Genomic DNA, 23,718 nt, shown 5'->3' with positions numbered 1-23,718 from the left:
ATGCTTTTGCAATATTATTTTTAAGCTATAATAAATTGTAGTGGCATCAATAGCCAGGACTGATAGTGACATTTGAAGTTGGAAGTACAAAAGATAACCGATTTGGAAGCAATGAAAATTATACTTTCCACCCCCAAGTCTCAAGAAATTGCTGTATGCATAGAGAATGTAGTCATTATGTTGTTGCCACTGAAAATGCACTGTTAGTTGAGAGTATATTAGCATATAAATGGCAGTGTGGATTCCAATTGAATCAGTGTGTGGGGTTTTGGGTTCTAATCAGAAATCTGAAAAATGAAGCAAGGAGAAATAATTGTGCAAATCTGTTACCAAGCAGTGTAATTTGCTTGGATGCTTAGTTCTAAACGTTCAAAACAAAAGCAGAACCTGCCTTTTTCTTTTTCTTTTTTCTTTTTTTGTTACCCCTGTTAAAACAAGTAAGTTGCATGGAATTACCTCCCTTCGTTCTAGTGTTAGTACTCACTTTGAAAACAATCTCTTGTGGAGATAAGAATACATTTTATTCAGTTCCTTCCCACTTGTATCTATTAATCAGCTGTTGTCCTGGTGATTACCAGTGTGCTTTGAAGTGTGTAGAATACTGCATTTTCTAATACCTAGTAATTCAGATTTGGTAAATTACGTAATGTCATTTTAGTTAAGCTGTATTAACTTCAGCAGTCTTTTCAGTTTACCTGTTCTTCTTTTAGTAAAGCTTTTACTAGATAACTTCCTCACCCTGTAATTTGCCACCACCCGCATCCCTGAAAGACTAAGTTCGGTTCAGCTTATCAGCAGTTAATAGGTTTGAAATGAATAGTTTGTAATGGCTGCTGGGACCTACAGGAGAGAGAAGCAAGTATTCTGGATAGAAATACACAGCGATAATGAAAATGAATGATCAGCAAAGCTTCAGTTCTTTGAAATGTACTTGTAGCAAAGATGAAATTTTTCCCTTTTTTGAGAAGCAGCTTGATGAAGAAAAAGTAATAAACACCTATTTTCCTAAATAGATATCCTATTCTACATCTTTCATGAGCACCTACTCTAGTGCCACCAATAACTCTGAGTCAGCATAAGAAATTGTAGCTCTTGTTCAAACATAATTTTTCAAGATACTTGTAACTAGAAAGGGCTTTCACCATTATCGTCCAGTCTTCCTGTGTTTGTTGTTGGAGGGAAAGCATGCACAATTGTGTTTTTATGATTTACAAATACATCTTCAAGTTAATATCAGTTAATGTTTTCTTCGAGGTGCACATGGCCTCTTAAACTATACAGGCAGTCCCCGGGTTACATGGATCCGACTTACATCGGATCCCTACTTACAAACGGGGTGAGGCAACCCGCACTAGCTGCTTCCCCCCAGCAGACCAGGGCGATGCGAAGCTAGCGCCTCTTCCCCCCCCTCCCCCAGCAGACCAGGGAGACGTGGAGCGGCTTTTCTCAGCAGACACCTCAGCTTGAGGGACTGAGGGAAGTGAGGCATGGGAGAATAAAACTGAGCTCTGGAGAAATGTTTGGCTAGAGTTTCCCCTACAATATGTACCAGTTCCGACTTACATACAAATTCAACTTAAAAACAAACCTACAGTCCCTATCTTGTACGTAACCCGGGGACTGCCTGTAGTTCTGTTCTGAAAAGTGATTGTGGAAGGGGCACGACCTGGATAAATAATGGATGTTTTGAATTACTGGTAAATCTGAAAAATCAAAATAAGCTTTTCATTTCAGACCAAACCAAAAATGAATTTTTTGGTAAATCAGAATAATTTAGTGAGTCAAAACAAAACATTGAGACTGAGGGCATTTTCACAAAAGCAGAGGAGTAGATTTACAAAAGGTCAGTGGGAAAAATGGGAAGAGGTTGCAGTAAGAGGTGGCTTTCTTTAAAACCTTTAGCTCAATGATCAGGGAACTCATTTGGGATGCAGGAAACAAGAGTTCAACTCTTCCCTCTGCCTTATGTAGATAAAGGGTTTGAATATATGTCTCCTGTATTGTAGGAGAGTGCTCTAGTCATATAAGGCTTTCTCAGTCTCTCCTGTTGAAGCTGTTCCACTTTTTATAAATATTTAAATAGTCATTGGAGCAGGGATTTGGAAGCATAAGTTGAAATTTCTTGGCAAGTGCCCTAACGGCCATGCTATAGAGTCATTCTCATGCTTTCGTTATCCTGGGTAATTGGCAAATTCTGCATTTAGTTGTACCAGTGTAGTGAGTGTTGCAATGGATGGGATTTTAAGGCTAATTTTGAAGTATGAAAATATAGACAAAAGAATACTGTTAGACTCTGAAACCAAGTTTGCAGGTCTGGTAATTGCAGAAACCATATTTAACTTGGGAACTGTGACTCTTTGCTCTTGAAAGTCTCAGAGGAGTAGTCATGTTAGTCTGTAACTTAAAAAAAAATTAAAAAACCAACAATGGTCCTGTAGCACCTTAGAGACTAACCAAAAAATATATACATAGTATCATGTGCTTTTGTGGATACAACCCACTTGTCATCTGAAGAAGCAGGTTGTGCCCACAAAAACTCATGATACTATCTACATATTTTTGGTTAATCTTTAAGGTGCTACAGGACAATTGTAGTTTTCTAAGTTTCTTTGCTCTTGAAGTAATTGAGAAATAACAAATATAGTATCCTACTATGCCCTTTTTACAGACTTACTTTTTAGAATAGAGCTCCACTATTGGGTAAAATGGTTGATGTTTAAAATAGCAGGTTTTTCGGTTGCTGTAAACTGTCAGATAAATAGTAGATGGTCCCTCTGAGGGCATCTTACATATGTTATAGATGATAGCTTTTCGTGGCCATTTGGAGATAGACCTCATGCTGTGTTTGTTCTAAATGTATTTGAATTCTTCAGGTGAATATGCTTTGGCAGCAGACCTCTACAGAGAGGTGTTGCGTTCCTCTGAAGAGCACAAAGAAAAGCTCAAAACAGATTCACTGCAAGTAAGTATGCATTTAAGTTCACAGGCATTTTTTAAATAAACATGTGAACATATACTTACTTATACTTACTTGACAGTTCTCATGTCTCAGTTTAAATTTCTTGTGCATCTGTTTCTCCTTGGGGTTTACCAAAAGGACGCTGTTAACTTGTTCTGTCTTCAAATATAATATACTTTAAACATTGTGATGTATGAGAAAAGTCAGCTAATCTACAGAGTTTTTGTTTAAAAGCCACTATATTGCAACAAATAAAATTATAAAACCTTGCTTCTAATTTTGTGTGACGCACCAAAATACTAGAACTCTGCCTGCTGGTGTACAACAGAATTTATCAAGCTCTCATTCTGGAATCTCACATATGATTGCTAACATCAGTGGTGGTAGAGTTCAGACAGACAAATAAAAAGCAGTTGTGATAGTTCTGGAGTATAAAAGGAGCTAAGTCAAATTGTTATATCACAAGAAATGATACCTCTAAGAGTGGGCAATAATTTTTGTAAGGGGGCCACTTCACCAATTTTGATAGTGGCCGTGGGCTAACGTCCAAAGGGGCAGGGCCTCTGGAGGAAGGGGCGGGATACTGGCAGGGGGGAGACTTTGAGCACTCCCCCATGGGGCAGGGGAGCACTCAGTCTCCACCCTGCCAGTGGTACATGGTACCCAGAGGGAACCGCCAGCCATTTTGAACAACTGGCAGTTCCCTCTAGTGCTGCATACCCCTGGCAAGGTAAGAGACTTTGTGAGCTCCACTGTCCCCCTGTCTTGATTGGCCTGGGGGTGGGAGCAGTAACAGCAACTGCAGATGATGGTTTATATTTAAAGTACATAGTAAACTAGGTAAATTTGGACCAACTCTTTTGTCTTACAGCAGATGTATGTTTATATATTTTTCGTGATAACTCAAAAGTGAGGTAGTTTCCTGTTGGTTGCCTTACTACTTACAGCCCGCCCCCCCCCCGCCCCCCCAGGGAAATTAAATATTATTTCAGGTCATTGTCTTGCATTGGGGTCTTCTAATACAGAACTCAGCACCAATGTGGCATTGTTTTGGCCATATTTATCCCATCCGATGTTACATTTTTGTTTTGTCAATTCAAGCAGGATCTACCTTCTATTAATTATATAGGCATATCAAGCTGCCTCTGTTGATGTCTGGGTATATCTCACTAAATCAATTCTCTGCCATTGCAGGGCCCTTGTGTAGTGGTGCATTACTTTCCCTCTTGTGGCACACGATGGTTTAATATCTTGAGGCACGTCTACACAGCAGCATTATTTTGGAATAATGAACATTATTCTGAAATAACTATGTGAGCGTCTACACAGCAAGCCTTTTATTTCACAATAATATTGAAATAACAAGCATCTGATTCTGGATTCTGTAACTCTCATTTTAGGAGGAAAAACGCCTATTCCAAAATTACTATTTTGGTATAGGGTGTGCGTAGACAGGGCAGCAGGAGTTATTTTGAAATCCCATACGTGCCTTGCTGGCCACTCTGGCCACACTTATCAGAGCTCTATAGTCCCCCTTCCCCTGCAGGCTTTAAAGGTGCAGCCACAGGGAAAAGGGCTTGTGGCATACAGCTGGCCCTGATAGCTGTGAACCACAGAGCAGCAGCCTGCACAGCATTGGCAACGACCACGAGCAACCCTGTTGCTCCCACTGATCCATCCATAGCTGCAAGGGAGCCAGCAGCAAGCTCCAAGGACCTTGCCCGGGATGAAAGAGCCGTGTACCTTCCTGGTCTCTGGTGCAGAGATCCTGGACCTCATTGAGGTCTGGGGAGAGGTGGCAAACCTCCAGCATCTCCACACCAGGCACAGGAATGCAGATATCTCTGGCCAGATGGCTGACAACCTGGACAACAAGGGCCACGTGCGTGCCCAGGAGCAGGTGCTCATGAAAGATAAAAAACTAAGACTGGCCTATGTCGAGGCCAGAGAGCATAGCTCTTGCTCTGGGGCAGCACTGCAGGCCTGCCCATATTATACTCAGCTCCACCACATCTTAGGGAGTGGGTCAGTCCCTCCCTCACCTCGTTGTGGACTCAGGGCTGGAGACACCTATTGTCGCCCTCCCAGGGGGCAGAGCCAGTGTGGAGGAGGAGGAGAAGGAGCCGGACAAGGCCAGAAAAATTTCGATGCCCACCAGCCAGGAGGTCATGCTCATCCTGCAGCTGGTACCTCCTCTCCCTCCCGGGATGTCTCCCAGGCATCATCCAAAACTGGGGAAGGCCCACCAGGTGAGTGCCATTACTTTCCCTAAATGCACACGGTTGGAGGTGGTGGGTGGTATGGGGCAGCTGCGCGCTCCTCGCTTGGCCTTTTCAGCTTGGGTAACTGCGCGGCAACCTGTGCACGTTTAGTGCCAGTCCAGGACACTTAGCCCCAGGAGGTTGCAACAGAGGACGCTTGTGCTCTTCCTCACAGGATATCTGGAGAGGCCTGCCTTACTTCTGACACCAGGGTGGGACACCCTCCTACCACAAGAAAGAAACTGAAGATCTGGAGGGAGTCACACAGCAGTGCCACATATGACACATGGGCATGCCCATCTGCTCCTGGGGACAGAGCAGTGAGGTGGAGGAGTGTCTGCCGCTCACATACACCACCCTCCCAACACCTTCCCCCCCTTTCCTCCAGTGGGCAGGGGTGCAAGGCCTCTTTATGTGGGACTCCGCCACTGCTGGACCCAGCGTGTGCGTGGCACAGAGGGAAGGCCAGCTGCCCCGTGGCCTCCCTCTCAGCTGCAGGTTCCCAGTCTGACCAGAATCTTGTCATGCCTGCTTGTTCCTGGGACGTGGGGATAGTAAGACTCCCCTCTTGGACATCTGTGCTCCTGCAGGAAAGGGCCCGCTATCTTGCTTGAAGCACATTGCCTTCGTCTAACCCGAGACCTTTTGGTCTCAGCTCAGAGTTGAGGGCTAGGCTTCATGCACAGTGTCTCCCAGGATGACTGACCTTTCTGTTTGTTCTACGCAGCTGGACTAGCTATGAGAGGGGAGTGGTCAAAACCTCCTGTGCCATCCTCCCTACCCACGTGATCCACAGGTGCACACAAGCCCACAAGGACCTCCAGACAGAGCACATTGCTGCCTTGCAGTGCTCCCAGGACTGGCAGAAGTGGAGACTTCAGGAGGACCTGCAGCTGCGTCATGGTACCTGATGGCTTTCACCACTGTCCTCGACTGCCTGGTGGCTACTCCTGCTGCCACACCTGCTCCCGCACCTGTCTCCCCACCTTTTTCTCTTGGCCAATGAGGGTTCCACACAATAGGCAGTGGGACTACCTGAGGCAGATGCCGGTCCCAGCCCTATCCCTGAGCCTCTCCTCCCCACTTTTCTTCCCCTTCCCCTTCCATCTCCCTATCCCCCTCCCACATTTTTTTCCCAGTCCCTCCCCTGTTATGTTTACCCCAATTAAAGACAATTAATTTATTCTTTCAAACCAAAAAGTGTGGTTTATTGTGTTGGGAGGGGAAGGTGGGAGAGTTGGGGGGAGGAAAGGCACAGTGGGCCACTTCAGAGGCCCTTTGTGGGGAGGCCCAAGGGAGAGTCTCACACCTGGATGAAATTCTCCCTCGGGGCCTCCTGGATGCACACAGCCTCCTGATGGGCCTGCCAGATGGCAGCTGTGCATGGTTGCTCGAAGGCCCTGCCGAGGTGCTCGGCCTCTTCCCCCCCCCCCCCATCTCCCCCCCGGCAGGAACGTCTCCTCATGTTCACAAAGGTGGTGGAGGACACAGCACCCAGCCACCACTTGTGGGGCATTCCACTCGCCGAGGTCCAGCTGAGTGAGGAAGCAATGGAACCTACCTTTGAGACACCCATAGGTAACCTCCACCAAAGGCAGGCCCTGTTGAGCCTGGCATTAAAATGTTCCTTGTTGGGGTCAAGGTGTCCAGTGTAGGGCTTCATCAGCCAGGGGAGCAGAGGGTAGACTGTGTCCCTACAATGTACATTAGCATGGCCACATCCTGACCCTGATGATGCAGTCAGAGAAAAAAGTGCCTGTGTTTAGCTTCTGGAAGAGGCTGGAGTTTCAGAAGATGCGGGTGTCATGCACCTTCCCGAACCACCCAATGTAGATGTCCATGAACTTGCCGCAGTGGTCAACATGGGCCCGCAGGACCATGGAGAAGTGCCCCTTGCGGTTGATGTATTTGGATGCCCAGTGGTAGGGGGCCTGGATGGAGATGTGGGTGCTGTCAGTAGCCCCTCCACAGTTGGGGAAGCCCATTGGTGGCAAAGCTGGGAATGATGGGGTCCATGTTGCCCAGGTTGATGACCCTGAGCAGTAGGACAGTGTTGATGGCCTGTACCACCTGCAGAGGGAGAGACACAGAGTTGCCAGAGCCTTTAGGAGTTTTCGCAAGCCCAATCCCCCTCTTTCTCACACACCAGGAATAACCCCAAGTTACCCTGACCCCCGGCATGGCATCATGAAGGCGGGACTGAAAAACCTCTCACGGAGGGGGCTTCCACCATCATCCTCTTCCCTAGGGAACCCCATTTGCAGTTTACCATCCTCCTAGGACAATAGCACGAGAGCACCACACCTGAATGATCATGGCCCCAACGGTTGATCTCCCCACGCCAAAATGGTTCCCGATGGATTGGTAGCTGTCTGGTGTGGTGAGCTTCCAGATGGTGATGGGTGCCCGATTCTGGAGGGAGATGGCAGGTCTCATGCAGGTGTCCTGTTGTCAAAGGGCTGGGGCAAGCCATGAAGGTGTCATTCCATATGTGGAAATTCAGGAGCCACTGCTGGGCTTCTTACCACTCCATGACAATCCAGTCCCACCAGTCGGAACTGGTGTCTAGTTGCCAGAAGCGGTGGTGCACGATGTGCAGGGGAGGGAGGATGGGTTCAAGCTGCATGAGCAGCGCATGGAGAGAGGTGAGGTGGTGCCCCTCAATGAGCTTGGAGTCCTCCTCCTCCAGGGTCACAAGGGCAGCCCGCAGAAATTGCAGTAGGAGGTGCAGCATGCAATCAATATATGAGCTGTCAACTGCTTGGAGGCAGGTCCAGCTCATGGCTGGAGCACTGTGGTGTCTGCAAGGGCAACCACAGCAGGTCGAGAAAAGGCTTTGTTGTCCCTCAAGGATGTAGGCAAAGGTCAAGAGCCTGAGACACAATTGTACGGGGGGGGAGGGGTCTTGAAGCATGAGCCTCATAGCTCATGCAGCAGCTATGCGAAGTGACTGCTGTCCTAATGCCCTGCCTGAAATGCTTCTAGGTGGCCTTAAATGCGATTCAGCGTCCAGTGAGTGTGGACACTCTATTTTGAATGGGCATTTGCCGTGTAGAAGCACTATTTTGAAAAAAGCTATTTTGGAGATTTTCTTCAGAAATAGCTTATTCTGAAATAAGCATGCAGTGTAGATGTGCCCTTGAAGACCATAATATATCTTGAAGACTGTAATAATGCAGGGTGATTCTAGTTTCTGGACTTAGTATGGGGATAAGTAGGTGGTATTTAGTGGCCTGGGACACAAAGAAAGTTAGAATAGATGATCTTGTGATCTCTTTTGGCCTTGATATAACAGTAATGATGCTAATGAAGCTATACTATTGAAACTTAAGAAAAACATCAGAAGCTGCTCTGAATTTGTAATTTCTTTCAGCTTTTCTAGTTTGTCTATTTTAGGAATATAATAAGCAACTTCATTCCATATTCTTTTCAAAAATAATTTTAAAAGAATACTTTTTTAAGATAAATGTCTTGTATCTCACAATAGCTTTAGGGGAAACAGCTGTGATATAGTGGAAAGAATACAAAGCAGAGAATTGAAGACATGGATTCGATATCAGACTTTTTAATTGGTTTGCTATGAGATCTTGGCGAAATCAGTTCCTTGGTTGTTTCTTTTTTGTCTTTTGTAAATGGAAGTAATAATGCTTACTTTGTAATTTACGGAGGGAAGCTGTACCTTTATATTAAATAATTATTATTCTCATAAGTAGCCTTGTTCTATGATTCTACTGATTATTACTTTGTTGTAGTAACAGATAATACTGTATATTGTGTTTCATGATATTTGTTGCTTTTCTGTACATGTAGAGACTTCATTCTACACACAATCTGATGGAACTATTGACAGCAAAACATCCGGGGATACCACCAACATTGCGTGATGGCAGACTTGAGGAAGAGGTGATTGTTGATAATTTTGATGTAAATATATTTTAAAACCGTGATGGGGAACCTGACGCCCAGGGACCAGATATGGCTTCCCTGGATCTGATCCCTGAGTTCTTGGGCTCCCTCCCCAGCCTTGAGGAGCCCATGTTGGTGCTCCAGCTCCCCACCACCTGCTTTCCCCCATGGGTATGGAGCATACAAAGTCTACTTGCATGTCCCCCCAGGCTCTAGTGTGCAAGGAGAATGTGAGGAGTGTCTTTCTCCTTCTTAGGGGCCACTTCGGTGAGGGTTGTATTTTTGCTTCTCACTTGTGTGCAGCCCCTGACCCAAAAAAGGTTCCCCACTCCTGTTTTAAAGAATATATTTTGCAGATTGTACTTTATTTTTTAAGACTGTAACCATCTTTATTCTATTTTATGTCAAAACATGGGGGGAGGGGGAATCATCAGACCAAGTAGGTTAACTTTCAGCCATGTAATAAAATTGCATTTAATTGAAAATGGCCAATTGCTGCTATTCTGAATGCATGCTGATCTTTGCTATGTTATGAATACGTTTTGGGGAAAATTAAATATTGATTACTAGAAAGATGATCTTGCAAATTTTTATGTATCAGTAGTTGTATATAGTCAATTAATCTAGAAACACGTAAAATAAACTACCCCTCATAAGTGGACTGGGATCAAATAGGGCAGTATGTAAAAAGGGCGTCAGGAGACTAAATACGTATTCTGTTCCTCATGGACCAAACTATGGAAAATACCTATGTTTGACATTTACATAGCCATCTGTTGAATGTTGTTTGCCAAATAATAGTCAGCTTCTTAGTTCACAAGTATCTGGTGATCTCTTATCATCTTTTTACCAAGAGCCACACTCCATTAGTGGTAATTTTAAAATTATATTATTTCTAGGAATCATTTTGGGAACGTTGTATGGCCTTTGCTAATACAGTAGTCAGGTGACATGATCACAGTCATAGTTGTGTAAGACTGGAAGGGACCTTGATAGATCGTCCAGTCTCCTTCACTGAGGCAGGACCAAGTGCTATCTAGGCCATTCCTGTCAGGTGTTTGTACAACCTGTTGTTAAAAACCTCCAGTGATGAGGATTGCACAACTTCCTAGATAATTTGTTCCAGAGCTTAACTATCGTTAGGAATTTTTTCCTAATATCTACCTTAAATCTTCTCTTGCTGCAATGTAAGTCCATTACTTCCTTCTTGTCCTCAGCAGACAAGGAGCATGATTTATCACTCGCTTCTTTATAACAACCGTTTACACACTTGAAGACTATTATCTCTCTCCCTCCCCTAAATCTTCTCTTCTCCAAATTAAACAAACACAGTTTTTTCAATCTTTCTTTGTCGGTTATGTTTTCTAGAAATGTTATCATTTTTGTTGCTCTCCTCTGGATCCAGTTTCTTCACGTTTCCAAAGTTGTGGTGACCAGAACTGGATACAGTACTCGAACTGAAGTCTCTTCAGTGCTGAGTGTAGTGGAAGAATTATTTCTCATGGTCTTGCTTACAATGCTCTTACTAATACATCCCAGAATCTATCTTTGTTCGTTTGTTTGTTGCAATTGTATTACATGGTTGACTCATATTTGGTTTGTGATACACTATAATCCTCACATCCAAGTATAGTATTTTGTGTTTGTCCTTACAGAATTTCATCCTGTTTATTCTGGCCATTTCTCCAATTTGTCAAGATCATTTTGAATTCTACTGTCTTCAAAGTGCTTGCAATCCCTCTCAGCTTGGTATTACCCACAATGCACCTCCTCTATCTCAGAGCCAAGCATCCCCCGTGAGCCCCTTCCCAGCTCTAACCTATGCCTGGGTCTCACTGGAGCTGCTGCCACCGCCACCACCACTGTCTCTTCATTTTATAAGCTTACTTTCTGTGCTATTATCCAAAATAGTTTATAATGATATTGAGTCGGACCATCCCCAGGAGAGATCCCTGCAGGACCCCTCTTGATCTACCCTTCCAGCTTGACTTCTCTTGGTGTGGTTTTCCAATCCGTTGTGTAGCCACCTTATTGTAAGTTCACCTCTGTTATATTTCTCTAGTTTGCTTATGCAAAGTCATGTGAGACAGTATCATAGGCCTTTCTGAGTAGATACGATATATCTCAATTTAGTATTTGTGAATCTCTGCTCAATTTCATGTACACTAAGCACTCTTTTTCCTTTTCAATGTTTTATACCTTTTCTTCCTTTACCTGTTCTGTTATCTATCTAGTAGTGTACTGGTGGGTGTTTTAATCAGTGAAGGAAAGGAAATACATTTCCAGGCATCAGGGGTTGTCTATACAATGCATTAGTCTGTTGTGCATGAGCTAGCTTGTATGAAATGGGACTATAGAGAACTTCTAGTGCATGTCAGCAGGGTCCTCACTCCAGTTAGCATGCCATATCCTAGCATGTGGTAGAACAGAGGTGGCCCTGCTCCGCTTGAAGGCCACGGCCCATCGACGACTGATAATTCCTCAGAGAAGCGCGTGACAGTGGTGGCGGCGGTGGCTCCAGTGAGACCCAGGAATAGGTTAGAGCTAGGGAGGGGTTCACAGGGGGTGCTTGGCTCTGAGATAGAGGAGGTGCATTGGGTTAGAGCAGGGAGGCTAAGAGTTCCTAGCTCTCGGGGAGGGGTGGGTTCATTAGGTTAGAGCGAGGGCCTAGGGGTGCCTGCTTCTGGGAGAGAGGAGGGAGATTGGATCAGAGCAGGGGGGCTGAAGCACCTTAAACTCAAAGTCTTCATGGATGCAGAATAAGGCAGCCAACACAGATGTCATATTTAAATTCCAGGGAAAAAAAAAATCAGCATGTACCTGATTTACAGTGTTTCTTTAAAGAAAATTCAAAGACTGTTTGCCAGTCTGAAGCAATTATTCTGAGATATGAGTCTCTCCCTTATTGTTTTTGAACCTCTCATATTTGCAGTCTGGGACAGACCTGAATTTTTAGAACTATAAAAAAGCCATAATCTTCATAAGTTAAGAAAAAAACCATAGGAAACCATACTAGAGATCCACAAGCTGGAGTGAAACAGGCACTTCAAATTGTGCTAATTTACTTCTCAGTTCAGTTTAATTTTAAAAAACTCACAGGACATAATAAGGCAATAATGTTAAATTTAAAATACACGGTGGGGATGCTTTTTTTTTTTTAGTATGAGAATATTACTGTATTTTTAAAGGTTTGGGGGTTTTTTAATTTGATATTTGTTCCTTGTCAAGTTCTCTGAAAATTTATGGACTGGCCAGGAATTTTTTAAGTGCCTAGAGGCTTTTTTATTGGTTTTTGTCTGAAATGTCCTGTAATGTTATTTTTATCACTATATTTTGTGTACTCTATCTATCTATCTATCTATCCATCTATCTATCTATCAAAATAAATATATTATACGTGGCTCTTTGCACTCTATCCACAGTCATTCTCTGAGCCTGCAATTTCTTGTTTTTCTTTCTTCAAGGAAATGACTAGAGATGAATGGAACAAGCCCAATGAAGACAAGCACATTAAGAGGGGTGACCTAGGGCTCTGTAACATTCAAAAACCAAAGGGGCCTATTACTGACATACCAAACTGGATTCTGCTGTAGCATCCTTCACCAGGGATTTGTTTTTTTTTCCTTAGAGAGGGAGTTGTACTCAAAGGCTACGTCTACACTGGCATCCCTTCTGGAAAAGGAATGCTAATGTAGCACATCGGAATAGCAAAATCCGCGGGGGATTTAAATATCCCCCGCGGGATTTGCATTTACATGGCTGCCGCTTTTTTCCGGCTTGGAGATAAGCCGGAGAAAAGCGCCAGTCTAGACGTGATTCTCCGGAAAATAAGCCCTTTTCCGGAGGATCTCTTATTCCTACTTCGAAGTAGGAATAAGAGATCCTCCGGAAAAGGGCTTATTTTCCGGAGAATCACGTCCAGACTGGCGCTTTTCTCCGGCTTATCTCCAAGCCGGAAAAAAGCGGCAGCCATGTAAATGCAAATCCCGTGGGGGATATTTAAATCCCCCGCGGATTTTGCTATTCCGATGTGTTTAATCTGCATCCCTTTTCCGGAAAAGGGGTGCAGTGTAGACACAGCCTAAGAATGAAATGGATAGAAAGATGAATTTTGAAGCCTACTCAAGTATCTTTCAAGCATTCCTAACAGCTGCCTGATTTGCAAAAGCATTTATTTCCTCACTAGAGAACCTCAAAGCCCTTAAGGTCAGAGATCACCCTGACTCTGGCTCCATTTTAAAGCAAGTCTCCTTAGCACCAGTGTTTGCTGCTGGTGCCTCAGTGGAGGCATTTAAGTTCTCAGCCTGAGCCATAATATCCATCTCAATAGCCAGGCATCACCTACGGCTGTGTCTATGGAAGGTGTAAACTTACTTTAAGCAGTTCCTTTGCTTGTCCAAGTTTACAGGATCCAGTCTTTTTGGAGAAAAGCTAACGATTCAACAAAATCTAGACAGTTTCTCTCTAAGTGCTCTTAGCATAACTCTTGGGGTACATTTTTTTCCTCTCAACAGAATTTTATCCCCGGTGTGTTTTGGGGGGGGAATATGGGGGTTCAGTATTTTTGGTTAAACCATCTGGCAACCCTAATGATAATAGCCACACTCAGGTTGCAAAGAGCCCAACTTATGCTTCCAACTGCTAGGAGAAAAGCATTATTTCTCAAAATTTCTACCTCAGTGATATGTGGGAAGTCCCCTCCACTCTGCTTCACCTGAATTCCATCAGTTCCATATTCTTCTATTCCTCACCCCACTCTGATTAATTTCTATCCATCCTTTACTTTTGTTTAGGCTCATACCTGTCTTCCTTACATGCTCAGTTATTAACCAGAGCAAGAAAAATAGTGGTAGGTGGGTTGTCCTGTCATCTCTAATTATGTTGTGATCAGGCCAGAGGCTCTCTGGTGATGGGCTTGGTAGATGGTTGGAACAGAACCCCTTTTTAAATTTTAATGTGGGAGAATCTCCTTTGTTACTAGTAGTCTTCTAGCTGGTATGGGAGGAGGAAGATGGCACCAATCTCCCTGAACTTGTGTGAGTAGCTGAAAGAACTGGTCATCTGTCACTGGTAAAAGGACTTAGGGAAGAGGGTTAGTATTGGATATTTGGGGAATAGAACTTCAGAGGCCTGATCTTCCTTCCATTACTGCTGGTGCCCCTCCTTTCATTGACCTCACTCTTGATTACTCTAGTATGAGAGAACAGAATCAGATTCCCTCCCACTTGCTCCCCACCATCACAACTGTTGCCTTTCTATCAGAGGCAGCTGCGTGGGAGGCAGGTGGCTCTGTGAGAGCTGGTGCTCATGGGGAGCCAGCTTTTAAGCCTGCGCCCCTGCACTGCTACTTCTGTGGGAGTTGGCGGGGGGCGGGAGGGAGGCGGCTCTGTGTGCACTGGCTCTCACTCCCCCCCCGCCACACACACCTTTCTGCCTGTATATTAGAGGCAGCAAAATGCGGTGTGTGTAGCCATTATGATTTACCAATGAGCCAAGGCTTATCAGTTAATTGTGTAAGCAATTACATGTTAACATTCCCTCACATTAAGAACTTTTCTTAATGTGAGGGTTGGGGCTATACAAGCACTCTCAGGGACCAAGTTGGACTACAGCAGTCAATTTGTTAACAAAAGATTAACATCATTTTATCTTTTTTAATGTTGTTGTCACAAGGAAAAGGGATGGAAGCTTAGCTTTCATTTTTAAACAAAAGAATTGAGATTCTTCTTCATTATCCTCTTTCAATAAAGAGCTCTAGCCCAATCCCATGAACTTTTCTTTAGTTTCAGTGACTAAGCTTCATACGTACCAATAATGATGTTGTTCTCATACTAATGGAAAAGTGAAGTGAAACTTAGCCAACCCCAAAACACAGAAAATAAAGGCAAAAATGTGATACACCAAAATTGATTTTATTGACCATTTGTTTGAGAAAATTCACATGCCAATAACCCACTTGTTAACCTGACATTAACATATTGCCAACTGGTGCCAATATTACAATTAATTTTTTTTAATAGATGTGCTTCTTCAAAAAAAGTTCATCTGGTTTGACTAAAAATGGCAGACACACAAAATCGGGAAGGTAATATCTTTTACTGCACCACCTTTTGTTGGTGACAGATAGATGCTTTTGAGCCACACAGAGTTCTTCAGATTTCCGAATATCACAGCTAAATGCAAAGTGAAGCAGATTGTGTTTGATCTGAAACTAAATATCTAACGTTAATATTAGATTTAATATTTTGATTTTTTTTTCCCTCAGTGTTTTAAAGGTTTTTTTCTGAGTTGAAACTAACACAAATTTGTGAAATGTTGTGGTCAACCCAAATCTGCATTTTTCTTTAAAAAAAAAAAAACCCAAACCTTTGGCCCAAAATTTTCTTACCTCACTTATAGCACTGAGTTGTGGTGTGCAGGTAAATAAATTGTTGTTCTCTGATTCAGCAATAGATATCTGTAGGCTCAACAGAATGGCTTAAAATAAGAGTTTGGAGAAGAAAAATTACTATTCAGCCTCCTTCCCTGCCTACAATTTGTTACAGTAGTACTGTTCACATGTTTTGAATTTCATGCAATTCGAGCTCTTAAAAAACACAACAAATTGAGTTTGCAGGGAAGCAAATTCAGACCTTGGGTAATCAACTTCACTCTTGGACTAATGTAATTCAGGGATTGAGAGCTTTTCTCTGTTTAATTATTCCTTGTAGATATAAATGATTGATGCATAATTTAAATTCTTATTTGCATATAGGCTGAACAACTTCGACAACATTATATGAGTAAATCCAATGCAGAAGTTTCAGAAGCTCATCAGGCTTTGCAGCCAGTGTTACAGACCATTCGTGAGCTCCAGAGAAAGGCAGGTGCCTCTTTGGTTTATGATTTTTGATTTACTAATTACTTTTAACCTGTGTATCCTTGATTCCAAATATTATTTAATACATGATAACATGTAGAGGCCCAAACAGAATAGAACCTTACTGTACTGGGCACATCACAAACACACAAAAAAAGATGACCCCTGCCTCGAAAGAGCTTACATTTTTAGTATTTGATGAGCTACAACAAATGGGCACAACAAGCAGATTGGAGGAACATAAGGTAACAGAAAATTATAATAAAGCATCTGCTTTTTGCTTTTTCCATCGCACCATATGATACACATGCATGTTTATCTCTTGAAAGTTAGGTTAAGAATCAAGCTAGAAGAATAAAGTCATACTAGCCATACTAGAAGAGGCTGTGTTACTGAATTTAAAAACTCTGTCAGGTGATGTCTACATTCATTTCTAAGGAATGGTTCTTCCAGCAAGTGTATCTCAACAACATTAATTCATTCTGACTACCTAGCTGATGAGGAGAGGTGTAATAGAAAAATATACTGATGAAGTCTTGCACTGAAATGCCAGTTGGGCTACACTGTGTCACAAGATGAAATATCACATGAGCAAATATCAGGGTGGATAAAAATCAATGTTTTTTTAAAAATTAAAAAATCCTATTTTAAAAAAATCATTAAAATACTAAATTTCTCATTTAAAAATAGGTTACAGTTAAATCTTATCACAGAAACGCTACGCCTATCTGTACAGTCTCATAAACATAAATTAATGGCTCTAATCTGTCCAGCCTAACAACCAGCCTTTGCTTCTTGAGAGTTCTGGGTTTTCAGTTTCTGTTTCTAAGCAGATTGTACACAGATGTGACCAGACACAGGCTGGATAGGATTGTTTTTTTGTTCTATGTTTATGTGGTGGTGGCCCTGGGCCAACCACGCCAAAGTTAGTTAAGACATTGTATAAAGACCGACACACAATATATAGAAAAGAATGGAGGCAGCATAGGTGAAACAGTGAAGTGGACTAGAAAGAAAAAAGGAAGATATTATTCAGGACACACACAGCTTCCTATATTGCCTTTCACTTTTGCCACAGAAAAACTGTCATGGTTTCTGGGTATAAAAGAGAACCTATCTGGGAATATTTTGAAGAAATTCATTCCCTGGGTAAAAAAGGAAAATGCATCAAGTGTAAGCAATGCAAGAAGAAGATATAGGGCCTAGCTGCAAGAATGAAACATTATAAGGAAAACTGCTTAATGGGAGAAAATGATGTGGATGGAAATGTGGATATGTCTGAAGAACATTATGGATCAGCGTTGCGATGCATCCTTCTTCAGGACTCTCTCTATGCCTTTAGTATAAGTGTGATTTAACAAGCAAATTCCCAGGCAGTTTGCTGTGTTAGATATTGCTAGGAAAAAAAATTAGAATACCTAATCCTTGTGGCTTGTTTAATTAATTAACTAGGTTTAGAATCTATCATCCAAGTGTACAGTACGGAAAGCTGTAGTAAGAGAAATCTGGAGTTGCCAGTTGCCACTGAATGTCATTTTCTTATTTTATATTACCTAATACATGCCCCTTATTTTGGAACATCATGATCACAGACCATAATGGTAGTCAGCCTTAGCTGTTTTGGTAACTTGGAATCAGATTTGAATCAAAGTGACGGTAGACCTGGGGAAGATGAGAGCTGGGTTATAGAAGTTTTAATGACACCATACATTTATTAGTGTTCTGAGGACTTATCTGTTAGAGTTAATAAAATTTGAAAATTAAAAAAAAAAGTTTAAGGACAGCTGGCAGCCAGCAAATTTGGAGACTATTGCAATTGCAAATGTGAAATGTTTATATAATGTTTAAAATTTAGTTTAATAAAATATAAGTTATGTTGTATTTGTATGTATGATTTAGTTCTTACCATTCCTGATGTACTGCTGTTGAATCTGCAGCTTGATACAGGTAATGAGTATTATGTATTATTTCCTAAATTAATAAAAATCAAGTTATCTAAAAACATTATACAAAGTATACCCTCTTAGATGTTGCAACATGCTGTCCTCAGGTGTAAATTAACAAGTTTTAGTGATCAGATTTGCATCACTGTTGGAAGTAATATATGAAGACGTATCAATGGAAAATAGGGATGTGATGGTGTACCTGTTTACACGAGTAACTGATGAGCTGGGCTCATCAGTTATTCCTAATGGTTACACACAGCCCTATCCCAACTGCCTCTGTGGGGGGAGATGGGAGACAATGCGCATAGGATCTCCTGTGGAGCCACCTTCCAGTGCTCCCCTCTCTCCTTCCCCTCCCCCCACATTGCTGCCTTATGCACTCAGTGAGGCAGGCAGGAGCTGGTGCTTGCAGAGAGCTGGCTTAAAAGTCTGTTTGCCACAAACACTGGCTCCCACCTATCCCACTGAGCGTAAAAGTGTAACCACTGTACATTTCAGCAGTTACATGTTTACAAAAAAAAAGCATTTTAATATCCCTAATGGGAAATTTGATTTAAATCATTGATTTTTTTTGGTGATTTAAATTGTAATTTAGATCAGTCCACGCTGGCAAATATGTTTTCCCTTTCCATCCACATTCTCTCATTAAAAAGTCTTATTCCTCTAGCCTTTCTTTTCCTAATAGTAGTTTGTGTTAGAGTAAAAGGGAGTTATTCAGATTGGAAGGAAACTTCCAAACTACTCTACTTCTGCACATGCTACAAGACATTATTTTTCTTCTCTTGCATAGATAGCCAGCCTGTGCCTCACATGTAAACAATATAAAGATATTGATGTAAATGAAATTTACAAGGAGGTAAATTTTAGTAGTTATGCTGGATACATTTGTGGGCAAAGGTAGGCCTTTATAGCTTCATCTCTTGGCTACTTCCAGTAGAATTTACCAGTCCAGAAAGATTATGATCTAAAGAATAAAAAAGGCTTTTACCACTGTGGGCAGGCAAAGCATTTACTTTTGTTGTGAGTATTCCTGAATAAATCTCTCTTGCATACAGGTACATTCTGGGTCGCCTTGGTGGTTGGATGTGATCCAGACAGCAATACAATATGCCATTGATGAGGAGCTTGTTCAGCGTGTGCAAAATGAGATAACCAGTAACTACAAACAGCAAACTAATAAACTCTCCATGGCAGACAAGTAAGAGAATAACAACAAAATAGCATAATTAATACACTTAACTGTGTTGAAGTCTTCTAATCAGTTTGTGCTAGCCGATGAAATTAAATGCCAAGCACTTGTGCTTCAGAACATCTGGGCTGCAATTAAGTTTAAAAACATACTTCAAAAAGGAGAAACTAAATATAAAACTTCAAAAGAGCAAGGCCTTCAGTTTTCTCCCAAGATAAGTGTTCATTAAAATGTTCTCCTTTGCATAATCTGCTGTTGTTGTTTTTTAATGTTGTGTTCATGCAACTGCTGAGCAAAATAACTCAATGTTAATTGCATTGGGATTGATCATTCTCTAAAACAAACCAACTAGCAATTTATTTTGTCCCTCTAGGGATTCATTTGCATCAGTTTTTGATCTCTTTCAAGATCTACCCATTTCCCATTTTGCAGTTTCCTATTCTTCAGATACCATTTTCTGTCCAAGGAATTTGGGATGAGTTTACCACTGGAGACCATCAGTACTGCTTCTTGTATTGGAATTACCACCTGTTACTTCCACCATACTTACATCACCCTTTTCACAAATACCATCGGTCCAAAGCTCAGGAGTGCTTCCTGTGCAATACTCCCAACTCATGGAGCAATAAATTAGTCATATATTTACCCTGTAAAGTGACTATAGATGAGTGACTAGCATTTACTTTACTTGTTAACAGTCTGGTTTCAGATACAGGAACATAAAGTGCAAGCAGTGTGAAAAACTAAGTATTTGCCTGTTGAAAAAAAAATGAAATGTGAATCCCTTATAGGAAAAGTTCTGTTTGTTTATTCTACATTGCTATACGGAATGAACTGCTGTATTGCAATCAAAGTTTCTGTTGAATCTGTGCTAGACTCATTGGAATATTCACTCTACCCGACTAAACTAAATTTCATCAAAAAATTTCTGTCCAGTTGTATTTGCCACTACGTATGTTGAAGGAGAAAACAGTTCTTCCCTTGAAATAAGTAGTCAGAAAAATCTTGATTACCTTCCCAATTCTGCCACTGACAAGCTATGACCTTGGGCAAGTCACTCTTCTTTCTGTGCTTCAATTTCCTCATTTGTAAAATAGGGGATAATGATACTTGGTACTCCTTTATAAAGTACTTTAAGCTATGAAATAAATATACTCCAGAAAAGCTAAAATATTTGTATTACTAAAATGTAATGTGGAAGCAGTAAGGGCTGTGTAATAGCTGAGTAGTGGAGTTGAATGATCCAAAATACAAAGTAGGATTTCTCTCTTACATTTGGAACACTTGGGAGCTCGGGTTATATTATTAATTCAAACTTAAATGGTACCCATATGTTTCCAAAATATCCTATTGGTAATTGGTTTGTTCTCCCATTTGTGAGTTTTATTTCATTTCAGAATTCCAAATTAGCCCAAAGTATTGCTTAACTTAATCATTTAAACAGCTACCCATTTTCTAGCTTTACTCAACTTACAGAGATGAACTTATCTTTCTCTAACTTGGCTCATTATACTTTTGGAATGTTATGAATCTGATGTTCCCTCTGAGAGCGAAGCAATCTGTTTAACGCATTTGTGCACTCATGCTTACACATACCTTACCACTCCATCAGTTACAGACATCAGAATTATGAACTGATTGTTCAACCATACACCTCATTTGGAACCAGAAGTGTACATTCTCAAGCAGCAGAGACACCCTCCTCCCCCCCCCCAATAAAAGCAAACATTGTGCAGCCCAGTATTGTGTTTAGATGTGTACTACTAAAAAAAGAAAGGGAAAATGTTTTGACAGGGTAAGTAAACTGTTTCTGTACTTGTTTCATTTAAATTAATGTAGTTAAAATCAGCATTTTTCTTGTGTATAGTAAAGTTTCAGAGCTGAAACTCAGATATACTCAGTTGTAAACTTTTGAAAGGACTACAACATTTGATTAGAATTATGAATATTTCAAAGTTATGAACAACCTCCATTTCTGAGATGTTCATAACACCGAGTTACTACTGAGTGCTCTTTAGGATGCTAAATTGAGTAGTGTTCTGTCATCCAAAGCAGTATAGTCAAAGAAGAGTTATATCATGGGCAGCAACCATTCACTTCCCTCATATTGCATTTGTAGCATGTTGTGCGACTGATCAAGAGGGGTGCCTAGGTTTGAAAGGGTGGTTCATCTTCGTGCCTGCTCTGTATTTTACTTGAGAACTAGAGTAGCAAGTGCTTGGTATATGGTGTTTTTATGTATGTGTGTCCCCTGTAAACTGGACTGAGACCATCAAGCTACTCCCTGGACATCAAATGCAAATTAGATGGTAAATACTTTCAGGCATTACTGACCTTGACAAGATTTGAACCAATGACCAAGTTGGTATATGCTGTTTCCCCATTTCTAATATCTAAGTCTTTCTGTCTCACTGACTTCAATGGGACTATTTGTGATAGTCTGGGCTATCTGAGCAGGACTGGGCTTTAAATAGTTTCATTGTATACTGCCATTTATTTGTTTCTTTTTTTTTGTGAAAATGTTGAATTAGGCTTTGACTTGATGACGTGATGTGGTGTGTTTTTGTTGTTGGTCAGGTTTCGTGACTGTAGAGGCCTTCAGTACCTGCTCACAACACAAATGGAGGAGGTGAAGAAGTTCCAGAAGCTTGTAAGAGAAGCTGTGAAAAATCTAGAAGGTCCTCCCTCTAAGAAGGTTATTGAAGCTGCCACTATTTGCCATCTACGACCCGTTAGACTTCCTTTGAACAAGTATGTCAAAACATTGTTTTTGTAGAAGGTGTGTTCCTTATTATTTCGGAATAAGAGGAAGAAAAAAGAAATTGAAATATTAAAGCTCACATCTTACATGAGATCCATGCAAACAGACCCTTATGACTGCATGGATCCAGTTTGCTGGAACAGCCCCTATGTTAATTAAAAAAAACAAATTAAAATGGAGGTTTCCTATTCTTTTCACTGTATAGCTGAAAAATTAATGAGTTTATATGTATATTAATCTCTTAGGGATTTATCTGGACAGTTAGTCTTAAATATCACTCTTTGCAATCTGTTGTATTCCAGTTGTGTGTTCTGTAAAGCTGATGAGCTGTTCACAGATTATGAGTCAAAGCTGTTCTCTCATAGGTGAGTACTTAGTTTGCATTCTTATATTTGTGGTTTAAAGAAAAAAAATTGTTTTGGAAGTTAGTTTAAAATATAAGACATCCTAAGTTGTCTAATTTTAGGATCAAACTATTTCAACATATTCTTACAAAAGGAGTCAATATTAATATTTTAGGTAGTATCACTTTTATGTGCATATTTCATTTAAAACTCTCTTCTAAAATGAACAAATAAGTTATGCTGTTTTCTCATTAAGGGTTTATAATTTGAGAGATCACTAAAGATTTTCAGAGAGCTAAATTTTCAAGATGTTTCCATCTTTTTAATATGCCAATTTTATAAATGTATGTTCAGCTACGTAGTCTGTGTGAGCAAATGCTCTTTTATGCAAATCATAAGTACTCAGAGAACATGGCTATTTGGCCTTTAATTTCCTCTAAGTGAGAGTACAGTATGATAAACTAGTTGATAATATCAGAGGGGTAGCCGTGTTAGTCTGAATCGGCAAAGGCGACAAGGAGTCCTGTGGCACCTTATAGACTAATAGATTTATTGGAGCATAAGCTTTCGTGGGCAAAGACCCACTTTGTCAGATGCTGACGAAGTGAGTCTTTGCCCACGAAAGCTTAAGCTCCAATAAATCTGTTAGTCTATAAGGCGCTACAGGACTCCTCGTCGCTTTTGTAGTTGATAGCAATTACTGTGGCGATGGTTATGAAAGTGTGCCCAGGGAGGGACAGTGTGTCAGTGTCAGAGCTGGAATTAGTACTCTGAAGATCCTGGCTATCATCCCCGATCCCATGTTGTCCAATGGCCAAATATAAATTTACATTTTAAAAGGTAGTAAATCTCAACTGTCCAGTGGGAGGGAGAGTGGGAAAAATACAGACAGTTTAGGGTTGATGAAAGGGATTTTTAAAAGCACTTAAATGAGTTAGACACACAAGTCCCGTTGAAAATCAATGGAATTTATGCTCCTAACTTAACCTTTTGAAATCCCCTTGTAATAGGGTGGAACAGCATGGAAAGATCTAAGGACCTACCTGTCCCATGACTCAGAAGGGCTTTAAGGAAAGAGTGTGGTGTGTTTTTTGTTTTGCCAGAAGTGAGAGGTACAAAGAGAGAAGCCTCTGGCCCCTTGTCACTTGCTATGGTCAGGGGAATAGTTTTATGAGTTTTTGCGTGAGTTAATAAAACTGGGCATGAAATAGACTTGTTCATGGTACTGAGTTTTCCTTGTGCTGGTGAGGGCATTAACTAATGTTCCCTCATCCATGGTCAGTTTGGTATGAAAAGGGGATTCTGTTTGGGAAAGTAGACTTTGAGACAAGATTTCTCCTCTGTATCTCTTTGTTGTCCATGTAGGAAGAAATTAAATATATACAAGTGCTATTTAAAAATATTTTTTTACACTTGATACTTCCAGTATCCTTAATAGCCACTCAAGAAGTATGATACAGTATTCATGATATCAGTATCTAACACGTTGTTTT

General features: G+C 41.2%; 1 protein-coding gene across 4 annotated transcripts in view; it reads left to right on the top strand.

Annotated features, from left to right (window-relative positions):
• The window catches only part of SHPRH (SNF2 histone linker PHD RING helicase), a 99,379-nt gene that overhangs the window by 40,627 nt on the left and 35,034 nt on the right, over positions 1 to 23,718 (top strand). For all 4 annotated transcript variants that reach the window (XM_075924373.1, XM_075924374.1, XM_075924376.1 and 1 more), the window contains 6 exons: positions 2,874 to 2,962; positions 9,031 to 9,123; positions 15,881 to 15,988; positions 18,987 to 19,129; positions 21,698 to 21,871; positions 22,184 to 22,246. In XM_075924373.1, the coding sequence (XP_075780488.1) occupies positions 2,874 to 2,962; positions 9,031 to 9,123; positions 15,881 to 15,988; positions 18,987 to 19,129; positions 21,698 to 21,871; positions 22,184 to 22,246 (670 nt within the window). The remainder of the gene's footprint in view (positions 1 to 2,873; positions 2,963 to 9,030; positions 9,124 to 15,880; positions 15,989 to 18,986; positions 19,130 to 21,697; positions 21,872 to 22,183; positions 22,247 to 23,718) is intronic.

The sequence above is a fragment of the Pelodiscus sinensis genome, chromosome 3 (genome assembly GCF_049634645.1).
Source record: "Pelodiscus sinensis isolate JC-2024 chromosome 3, ASM4963464v1, whole genome shotgun sequence".
In the NCBI taxonomy this organism is placed as follows: domain Eukaryota; kingdom Metazoa; phylum Chordata; order Testudines; family Trionychidae; genus Pelodiscus; species Pelodiscus sinensis.
Note: the sequence above shows the minus strand (reverse complement) of the source record. Positions and strands in the feature narration are given on the sequence as shown.